The sequence below is a fragment of the Gymnogyps californianus genome, chromosome 14, assembly GCF_018139145.2.
Source record: "Gymnogyps californianus isolate 813 chromosome 14, ASM1813914v2, whole genome shotgun sequence".
Classification (NCBI taxonomy): Eukaryota; Metazoa; Chordata; class Aves; order Accipitriformes; family Cathartidae; genus Gymnogyps; species Gymnogyps californianus.
In genome coordinates, this window is record NC_059484.1 from 14,045,491 (window position 1) to 14,056,296 (window position 10,806).

General features: G+C 45.8%; 1 protein-coding gene across 4 annotated transcripts in view; it reads right to left on the reverse strand.

Moving 5' to 3' along the window:
• Positions 1-1,286: 1,286 nt before the first annotated feature.
• GRIA1 (glutamate ionotropic receptor AMPA type subunit 1) overlaps positions 1,287-10,806 on the reverse strand; it is a 126,698-nt gene continuing 117,178 nt past the window's right edge. For all 4 annotated transcript variants that reach the window (XM_050905117.1, XM_050905116.1, XM_050905114.1 and 1 more), the window contains 2 exons: positions 3,848-3,982; positions 1,287-1,475 (listed from right to left, as the gene is read on the reverse strand). In XM_050905117.1, the coding sequence (XP_050761074.1) occupies positions 1,287-1,475; positions 3,848-3,982 (324 nt within the window). The remainder of the gene's footprint in view (positions 1,476-3,847; positions 3,983-10,806) is intronic.

Genomic DNA, 10,806 nt, shown 5'->3' on the forward strand with positions numbered 1-10,806 from the left:
GAAGGCTGAACTTGACCAGCCCTGATGCTGTCGAATGTCATGGACACTTGAATGAAGCTCTTGTAGGGTCTCCTCCTTGATTTGCTTCAGCAGTTTCTTCCAGGAAGCCATTCTGGCCAACTATCTACAAAATGTCCCTCTTAATTAGAAAAGTGGCCATGAAGAGATTTCAGAGCAAAAAGGCAGGGATATTCCCATTGCAGCCCCATGACTTCTAGCATGTTTTACTGGTTAACAGGCAGCCATCTAGAACTGGATGTCTTGAGATGGTCTATTTCCGGCTCAGGCTGGTTCCCTTATGTGACCACCAAAAAGGGAGCACACACAGAAGCTAAGCAATGAAGAAATGATTCACAATTGCTTATTAGCCTCCCATAACCTAGGCAGGAGAGTCGCATGTGAGGGGAATGCGGCATTTACTTTCTCTCTTCCATAAACAGCAGCCAGCCATGATCTTAGACCAACCATCTGCTCTAGTCTGCCACGCATGACGCTCTCCACTCCAGACACACGATTCTTCTCTTGAACTGGCACTCATCATCTCTGGAAGAATTATCACTTTTTCCTCAGGTTACCTGGGGTTTCCAAACTCACTCATGACTTTGCCTCTGTAAAACAGCCTTGTGTTTTTGTTCAGGTTCTTTCTCGCATCAAGTCCTTCCTGTTGCAGGGAGAGCCGTTTGCAGCTCTGTCTGCCTCGTTGCAATAACTCCACAGCCCGAGTTCACAACAGAACAACGGAAGGCAGAATCACGATGGACAAAAGGGGTCAATGCTGACGCCCTGCAGTGAGTTCAACTTGCCATTTATTGGATTTTCTTTTTTTGCTGTTAGTAGCTCAGACATTATGGTTTGCATCCCAAACTAAACCAGATTGAAGGACTGAGCAGGGAAGGGGGAAAGGGCTGATGTTACCCTGACACCACAGGAATTAGTAAGAAAAAATATATATATTGCACACACTAAGACTTATTAACAACCAAGTTAAAACAAAATGGCATAGTCCTCATTAGTGTTCCAGTGGTTCTTTGATCAGGGATGGTTCATGAGTCTGTTAAATCCCATCACACTCTCCTTATTGCAGTACAGACCTGTTTCTGTTTTCCTGCCGGTGGATCTGTTTGCAAATAAAAAGGGAAATAGATTTGATTTCCTCGAGAAGATCCATCCAATTGTCCCTTCTGTCATTGTCGTTTGTCTTGTTAGTGTTGGGTTTGTTTTTGGCTCTGGAGGGGGTGGAGTTGGGCTGCCCCTGCTCTCACCCAGGCAATGGGTCAAAAGGCCAATTATAATCCCGTAGCTCCCAGGGACATGCCGGTGCTGTGGCTCATGCACGGGATCGTCTGCATGGATTTGGGGAAATCGTGGCTGACCACACGTCCATTTTCTCCACTGCCTCCTGCTGCAGCCGGCCTGGGAAGGGTTGATGTCCGTATGGCTTCGTTGATTGATTGCTGTGGGATTAAACAAAAACCCTTTTTAGGAAGGACGGGGGGGTCTCCCCCTGTCCTTAGCAATGTTGGAGAAATTACAATATAAACCAGTGTTGTCTTTCTGTCACTGTTCTCTCCCTCCTTGTCTCCATTCAGACTCTCACTTTCGGCATGCCCCTACTGCATCTGCTCTGTTAATTCGCACCTCTTCCACATTCAAAATTAAATGTTTCAGCAGTATTTTGGGGTATAAAGCATATGTGCCATATGCAAAAACTATTCAAACCCTACAACATAAGAACAGTCATCCTGGATCTGAGCAGAGGCATTATACACACTTCCCCCATAGATATGCTATTACTACTCCAGTACTGTTATGTATGGTGGACTCTGACTCACTGCAAGCATATGTTCAACTTTCCTCATGTGAGAAGTTGAGCATGTGCCTATGTTTTTGTCTACAGCGACGACTGAGGTAACCAGGAAATGCAAACCTAATTGAGGAAACCAAATCTCATCTTCCTGTTCCAGATACCGTCCAAAATGTTTGCTTTCAGAGATCTAAGGAAACCACCTGTTTAGAACAATTAAACTAAAAGATGAAGTCAATTTGGTTCCTTTGCGTTTAAGCTGTCTCTAAGGATACAATCATCCTTTCTGGAGTGAGATATCCAGGTGAAGAATTATCCAGAACAGATAAATCTGGAATAGCTATTCAGAAACAGCTTAGTGCCTTGCCAGGCACGGAGCAGCCTCCTGTGCTGGTGGGATCTGCAGCTCGCCCAGGGGATCTGTAGGGACTTGCTGAGCAGAGGTTGGGTTTAGAGGGAGATCTGGCCCATCTTTCTGGGCCCTTGCCTGGGCTCTGCTGGATGGCTTTGTGGGGCAGCCACTGATGGTGGGAGCCAGCCAAAGGGACAAGCTTAGACCAGATGTTAACATTGGGAGCAAGGATTCCTTCCCGTAGTGGCTGGTTTTAACATGGCAAGAGCACTGCAAGCTAACACTGACGTGAATTAGTGGGTCATTTCAAGTAACACAGGGAAGCCACAGCAGGGCAGAATCTGCTTAAGACTAAAACTATGGAGCTGTTGCATTCTGACACTCTTTCGCAGTGTATTTGTGACACACCTAGCTTTACAGTGTAGACAGCAATTATAATTTAATTTTTGTATATTCAGGGACATTAATTGCTCACATTTTCTTACTCCTGTGCTCAATGTACCTCTCATTGCCTGTAGAATTTTCTGAACCTCAATGGGAAAAGAGCTGTTGCACATTTTCAGTGAATTAGAAATGTTATTATTGTTGAGAAAACATTAAGCATGTTGTGAAATGGTGACATAAAACCCAAAGAAACAATCGCTTATTTTCCTTTTGATTCTGGGTAAGTTTCAGCGCTAAGGGAAGTGAAACTCTCTCTAAATTTCATGAAACTCACTGCATACTTTATATACTCATACTGACTTCCATGCTTATGGGAGAGGTCAAGATGATAAAGAAAAGGGATGTGTTACTCTTACAGCACAGATCCCGCTGCACCCTTGTACACAATGGTATCTGTATAAGGAATCGCCTCTGCTAGTCATCTGAGTCAAAATGTACTTGTTCCACAGATGCTGCATTAAATGTGTATCCCCAAGGCTCTCAAATCTAATCCACTCTTGACACAACACTCTGAAATTTAGGTACACCGGAATTTAGGGCTGAAACAAATCTCCTGGGTCATAGGAAGTACGCTTCTGCAAAACCATGACAGGGTGGAGAAAAAAAAAACATTACAGGAGACATTAGAGGCCAATTTCTCTCTAAGAGGACCCATAATTCTGAATTTGGAGGCCCACATCATCCGTTCCAGGGCAACAACGCTCTGAGCATATATCACTGTTGCCAACCTGCAAATGGTGGCAGCAGGGTGCCAGCAAAGGGAACAACAGGATCTGATTCATTACCACGCTACTCCAGTTTTATCTTGCTGTTAACTGCTTGGGTTTGGGGATTTTTTCATATTGCAATAACGGCTGTATCACACCAACCCCAGCACACTTCATCCATGCTGCACTCGCATTGCCATAGTCTTGTTTCGTTAATTTTAAGGACTGGCAATATGTTCCTGTTACCGTTTGTGCTATGATTTTGCTCTTATCTGGATTTTGAACTAGCATTGTGCCACATGTCTGATCTTGCATCACAAGATCTGATCTTGATCAGTTCCCCACTATGGCCCACTTGACCCTCTTTTAGCTTCCTCTGACGCTCCTATTCCTTTCTAGCAAGTCGAGTGACACGGTCACTTCGTTATCCCTGTCTTGGCTTTCCACCCATGGTCTGGGCTGCATCCGTCTCTGAAGGCAGCTTTGGAGCCGGGGTAGGATCAGAGAGAAGGTGTGAAAGGCCAGGGAATGGGTTGCCACCTTCATCCGCTTTGATTCACTTCTGGACTTGTAACAAAACTCGATTAAGGCAACCAGCATGGCTAGTCCGAGCCCACCGATGAGGATATAGAAAACCCCCGCCACATTGCTGAGACTCAGCGCGCTCGTCTTGTCCTAGAAGAGAAAGGAGAAGGGAGGGAGGGGAGGGCATGTGGGGAGGAGAACAACAAAATTAATATGAGATTGCTCCAGGAGGGATGCTACACAATATAGCAATGATGGCATTACATCATCTTCCTCTTTAAATGAACAGGTGACATTTCTAAGAGCATTTTCAATTTTTAATTCAGTGTCTACTAAATCTAATGTTTCCCTCACACAAACAAATAAACATTTCTTCAGCAATGTGACTCTTTGTAAAGGTTTGGGATCTCCGTTTTTCAATCAGCTAACTTAAATACTTATTTTACCCAAAATGCCTACTTTAAATTATTGATTAAAGGAGGAAAAAAAAAGTTCTCCACCTCTGTGACATTTGCTTGTCCCTGATGTCTCGCCTGAAATAACCTGTTCTCTTGGAAATGCTCATTCCTTCATTCCTAGATTGTTTCCCCCGCAAATTCTGTTGCTGAGCAACACATCGAAATGGCTGGGTTTTTTCTTTTTTTTTCTTTTCCTCTTCAGTACTGAGGTTGAGGTGACACCTGAGCTGTCCTCAGAAACTCATTTGATTTCTGTGTAATAAGGCAGTTATTTCATATGCAATCAAGACCCGTTGATGCATGGCTAAGCTAATTATTTGGTTGGCAATAAATAGGGCTATTAATGGACCGCAACTCACAGTCAGCAGCTACGTTCTGATTTTACAATTGCCTAATGAATTGTCACGGCTCTCTGGGGAAGAGGCGAGTCTCAGAAAGACTCATTTCACTGCTAGGGAAACTGAGTCCCCACATCCAACCCCGATGTCACTCAGTGCAGCTCTGAGAACCTCCTCCATGCTGACCAGGTGGAGTTGGGGTGTTAGGATAATCTGGGCAGCAGCAGGACCCGAAAGCTTGGCTCAGCTCCGTGTACGAGGCTCCTGTTTCTAGGACACGCTTTCTCTATTGTGCAGCCAGACAGAGGTCCCCTGCTCCGTGTTTGTTGCTGCTCTGCAATACTGACTCGATACCTATTTGCCAGCACAGATTCCCCAGGGCAAGACCAACAGGTCAGTGCAAATCTGTTGGAGTGACCAGGGTCTGACCAGCATTGAGAACCCTGCTCCCTGGATGTGGGAGGAAAATTGCATATGGATCATTTGAGATGCAGCCACACAGTTAAAGAATAATATTTCTGCCTGTAGAAGTGTCTGCAGTTGGTAACAAAGCCTCTGCACGGTTCTTGGTGTTCCCTGCTACTCCATGGATATGTGGCACAGCTTGTTCCTTGCCCTTGTAGGACAGTTGATTCACTTGCTTTGCTTGGCAGGCTTTACAATAAGCAACCCACACTTTTCAGGAAGGGCAAGGATTCAGGAAGCAGAAAACGATAACGGAGCAATGTCGAAAGGGTCCAAAACCAAAAACCAACATGAGCGCGGAAGGTTTCGATTCAAGAACAGTCTGCGTGACACTGGCACTGTCTTTCAGGCAAGTACATTTTGCTAAAGGATTCTGTCTTTTGCTGCATTAGGGTTTGATGGCAAAAAAGTTAACCCACAAAGCATGAAAACATTTCAATTTTCAAAATTTAAAAAACCTCCCGTAACAGAAGAGAATTTAACTTCCCTTTTTTTTTTTTAAATAAGAAGAGAGTTCCAGTCAAGAATGCTAAAAAAAATGGTTTTTTTCTGCTTCTCCTTCATCTGGCCCCACCTCCCATGCGAGCTGCCAAGCTTCTGCCCAGCTGGAGCTCTCACCACAGGCACCCATGCCACGGGAAGAAACTTTCCATCCTGAACCCTCTGCTGAAAGATGCTAAGGTTTGGTTAGGGGTCACCCCTACAGAGTTTCGGTCGCTGGAAAAGATTCCGCAAGTGATCTCATTTTCCATGCTCTGCTGATTGACATTGCTGCCAAGAGGTTCGCCGCTGTCCCTGTGTGCGTTGCACCGCTGCAGACGTGACGGTTGCCGCTGGCGAACAGGTTTGGTTTCTCCCTTGTATAACCTTCATACGCTGGTCAGTTTGTAATCCTGGATGCTTCCTGTGTGCTCTCTGTAATGAGGGATTTCTGGAAATATCCTCTTAATTTCTGCAGTTTCCATATTTGAAGGATTATTTATCTGGTCTTTTATAATCTGTCTTCATGCATTTTTTTCCCCCAGGCTTGACTGTACGTTTGTTCAGTCATCTCTTCTCTGCAGATTACCGGATATACTTTTAAGCACCAGCTGAAAAATGTAGGGAGTTTTTTAGTGAAGATTTAGAAAAGCGGAGCAATTACTCTGAGAAAACTGGGTTACAACACATCAGGTACTTTGCCTCTTCAAATTCAGTCTGAAAGGGCTGCACCAGCTTCAGGGAGGGACAAAGACACTAGAGGTGGGCTGCCCTCCTTGACTTCCTAATCTTTTAGCCTGGCTCCTTAAAGAAAAGTGGCTGATTAGCACATACTCTGCGCTCAGAGGGAAGGATGGGGACAGGGAAGGAGGTGGAGCCGCCTATTTGTCTGTGTCTTACTAATAATTTTCAGCCCATACTTTCACCTTGATTTGACAGAAGGGTGGATATCTCCAAGATATCAGGAACCTCCAAGCTTTGTGAAAAAGAATGACGCTGTAGAGAAGAGAAAACCTATTAATGCTCTCACTCAAATAAATATATCAGCGCAATCCATACTAGGCATCAGAGACTCCACATGGGTCTTTGACTTGCAGCCACAAATCCTTAGGAAACCCGGCTTCCTTGGCTCTGCCGGGCATGGGAATACACAAATTTCAAGTTTTATTTGCTACGATATCCTTGTATTTCCACCCCCAGTTTGGGGGTCATGGTCCAACAGGGCACCTTCTCAGCCGGCTGCAATGGCAGAGTGGTCTGGCAGCCAGGAAAGGCTGCTGGTTCTTAATTTCCACTTTCCTCCTGATGCCAGGAGCAAATCAACCAGTAAGAGAGAGGAGATGACCCAAAGCAGTTTCCTGCACCACTATTTCATACAATTAATTTCAGGGCTTTTGTATTTTTCTTGCATTTACTTTGCATTAGTGTTATTATAATTGTTATTATTATTATTACTATTATTACTGGTATTACTACTATTTCTATTATTATTGGGATAATTTGGGTGAACTGAAAGTTGTCTTATCCAGAAGGCAAAGGAAAGCATAGCGAGGCATAGCAGCGGGCAAACCTGCCGGGAGGGAGAGAGCAGCCTGAGTTTCACCTCTGCCACCATAACAAGGTTTCTCCCAAGGAGCCAAAGGCACGGGCAGCTTCAGTGGGGCACTGAGGAACACAGCGGGCGCAAGGCTGATGACACAGCCTGCTATCATGAGCCAGGCTGAGAAGTGAAATTGCTCCTGTGGTGTCACTTGACTTCTTGCTCATCCTCTCCTTTTTCTTTTCCCTTTTAGTTTCCTTCTCTCTCCCAGCAAGACATGCAGGATGTTCTCCGGGCGGGAGTGGCATCTCATTGCTCCCATCGGCTGCAGGACCAGACCCACATGAAGGGTAGGAAATGCTGCATGCCCCACCGGGGCTTTGCCTGCTGTTTCTGTGCACGCTCCTGCCCTAATAAAGCTCATAATAATAAAAAGTCCCAAATTATGCTAACTGCTTGAGAGGACCCTCCCCTCCTCTCTGCTTGGGCTCTGTGACACCAGATGCTCTCCTGCAGAGCTGCCCATCACCGAACCAGCTTGTTAGTGGGAGTGTAAATGTCACCGCTCGTCTCCCGCCGCGGCAGAGTGCTGACGTGGGGGGAAGATTGGCAGGTGAAAAGAGAAAGAAAAATCCATCTTTCCGAAAGCCCGGCCTTGTTGCTGCAGCAACCAGGCACCTTCCCGTCTGTTCCTCTCAAACGTGGCACTGTGTCCGTCATCCTCTTTGTCATTATTTATCCTCCTTGGCTGAAAGGCATTAAGGCCAAATTTGCCCAGTTTCCCAGCAGGGCTGGTCCTTTCTTTTACCCTGCATGACCAGAGCTTGTTGGCAGCACAGTGCGATGGCACCTCAAGTTGTTGTGGTCTCCATAGAAGATGAACTGTCCTTAGAGCAGGTGGTAGCTCCAGAAATTGAGCTTTTACACCAAACGCTGGGCCGACTTTACCGGGGCAAGGCCTGAAGCTCAGCAATGAAGGACATAGTGCTGGCCATCGACTCTGAGCGCTGCTGCGGGTCTGCCAGGGAATGGGTAGGAGCACATGGATGGCCGGCTGTGGGGATGAGGCTGCCCAGCACGAAAAGACACCTTTGCTTTGAGAACCAGCCAATTCCCTGCAAAGGCAGGGCAAGGCAGTAGTAGGATTTGTTCCCTATTTATGATTATTTTTTTAAACAAAAGCGCAATTCTTGCAACTGGAGAAGAGGACTGGGAGATCCCTGTAGCTTTGATGAAGGTCCTTTAATTGCATAAAGTGATCTGGCTGCCCCTGCAAGCAGGCTGCACCTTGCCATCCTGGTCTGGAAAAAAACTTCCTTTCTCCAATTGCCTTGCAAAAGCTCCAGGGAAGAGGAGAATCAAATCCATCTGCCCTGACATTTAGTGTCCTCCTTGTCATTACTCTCCAACAACCCAAGGCATCCCTTTCAAGCCCACAGCACATTTCACAGCCTGCAAAAAAAGCTGTCCAGTCTGTGCTTGTTCGTAAAATGGGGTCCTTCTAGGGAACCGCCTAGTTACAGAGTGTCTGTCTCTCTTCTGGGCTTATTTCTGCTGTGGCAAGTAGAGGGGGAGCGCAGGAAGGCTGGGAGACAGGACCAGGAACTGGTGGATGGTTTCTAGCTACGTGAAGTGCTGGAGGTGCGTGTGCATGGAGAAACCTTGAGCCTGTGGGAAGGGGTGGCTGCCACAGGTTTACTGTGGGGAGAAGAGCAGCAGGGACATTGCTGCCCAGTGCAGGACGCTGCCTGGGATTTTCCGCTGTCTGGCAATGCAGTTGGGGCTGTGGTGGTCCTGGATCAAAAGCCCCTGAGCACAGCTGCCCAGCACCTCCTGGGACGGCATAACATATCCAAATATTCAGCAAAGCAGCATGTTTACCTCTGGAGTTTTCAGAACCATTAATGTACCTACTGTTCCTTTATACGGATTTCTCTGGATCAAAAACTAGATGGGCAATAGATATGTAAACAGGTTAAAAACAGGATGCACAAAAGTCAGCTACAGGCGTGGAACATATCTGGGGCCAATGAATATAAGCCTGTGAAGCATCAGAGGTTTTACTTGGCTCTGGCTAGAAACCTTGGATATAAACCTTACATCCAGCTAGCCCCTCACCGCTCTTCATTAGCATTCATTTATCCTTCTGAAAGTCCTCTAACTGCAAACTAAGCTAAGCTCGACAATAGACAGAAATGAGAAGGTTTTGTCACGCCTGTGGGAGGAAAGATAAGAAATGGCCCCCAACCTCTCAAGCTTTGCTCTGAACCTTGGCTATTAGAGGAGAAGTGCGTGGTCTGGCTTGTGTCCCCAAAGTGCAGGTGGGTTTTGTGCCCACCATGGGCAGGATGGGGGAAGCTGTGCCTGGTGCTCAGCCCTGCCTGCCCTGCCTCATCGCCCACACCGAGGGCACCATGGGGAAAGGGGGAGGAACTGCTCATGCAGCAGCTGGGCAGCTCAGCCTGTTTGCAGTAGGTGCAAAAGAGCCCAAGAAGCAAAAATGGGTAAAAACCAGGTGGGCAAGAGGTGGGTATGTTTGCCTGGCTGTATTCATGAGAACAAGTGAGCAATGCAATTGCCTGGTCTTTCTGTAGGTGGGAGAGGGGGTCTGGTGATGTTAATGTTGATTTCTCTCACTGTTGTTTCATATTGCACTGCTGTTGCAGACATGGTGCGAATGCTGAGCAAGGAACAGAGATGCGACCCTTTCATGTAACAGCCGAGACTCTTCACTGCGATCTTCCACTCCCATTAAAAGCTTACATGGTTTTAAGGCTTGTGCCTACTGATTTCACACATGGAGTTTCAAGCAGCTCTCGTGACTTTAGGATCCAATCTCATTTATTCACATGTGATTCATATGTGTGTGATCATGTTTTTCAAGCACATGTAAATAACGTGATCAATATTGAGGTCATACGATCCACATAAACCCATGTGTCCCAAACCTTCTGTTTCTGTCCCTATTGGTTATCCTATTGTGTGGAATGAAGCACTACATCTACTACTTCTTTTTTTTTTTCCCACCGAATAGTGATATAGTACAGTACTGTAGGGATTTTTTTTTAAACTAAACTAATTTCACATCCATTTCCTTATGGGCATTTTATTGGCTATGGGGTTTCTCTAGCACTGATGCATGCAGGCTGGTGGTGAAGGTATTGTGGAAGCTGTGTCATGGCTTCAGTTTCTCAGCAGAAGTAATTACTTTTCATTCATATGGTGACTATTGCTCAGTTGGTTACCTTGCAAGATACACGCACTATACAAGTCAATTAGATTTTTGCCTGAGTGGGACCAATGCCATGTTGTATAGCATGCCTTACAGAAGGGTTATTCTTGGATATGTACAATGCTGCAGAGAAGAACAGAATTTGATTTTAAATAGCATCTGTCAGCCCAGAATGCTTTACAATGCGATAAAGCAGTTGGTGAGATTCAGACAATTAGGCCAGGTGGAAAAAAATATGACAACCTACCAAAAACTGTTTGTAGAAATTTTCCCCTTCTTATGAAATTTGAATATCTTTAATACTTTAAAATCCAACCCACTCCATCTGGCTCTGGAGGTGGGTTGAACACAGAAAGGAAAAAAAAATTACATTCTCTTTTCCAATTTTCAGTTGGGGAACTCCATTGGCATTTGAGAGCAAAACCAATTCTGGGCAATTGTCTTGCTGCAGCTCTCGGGTA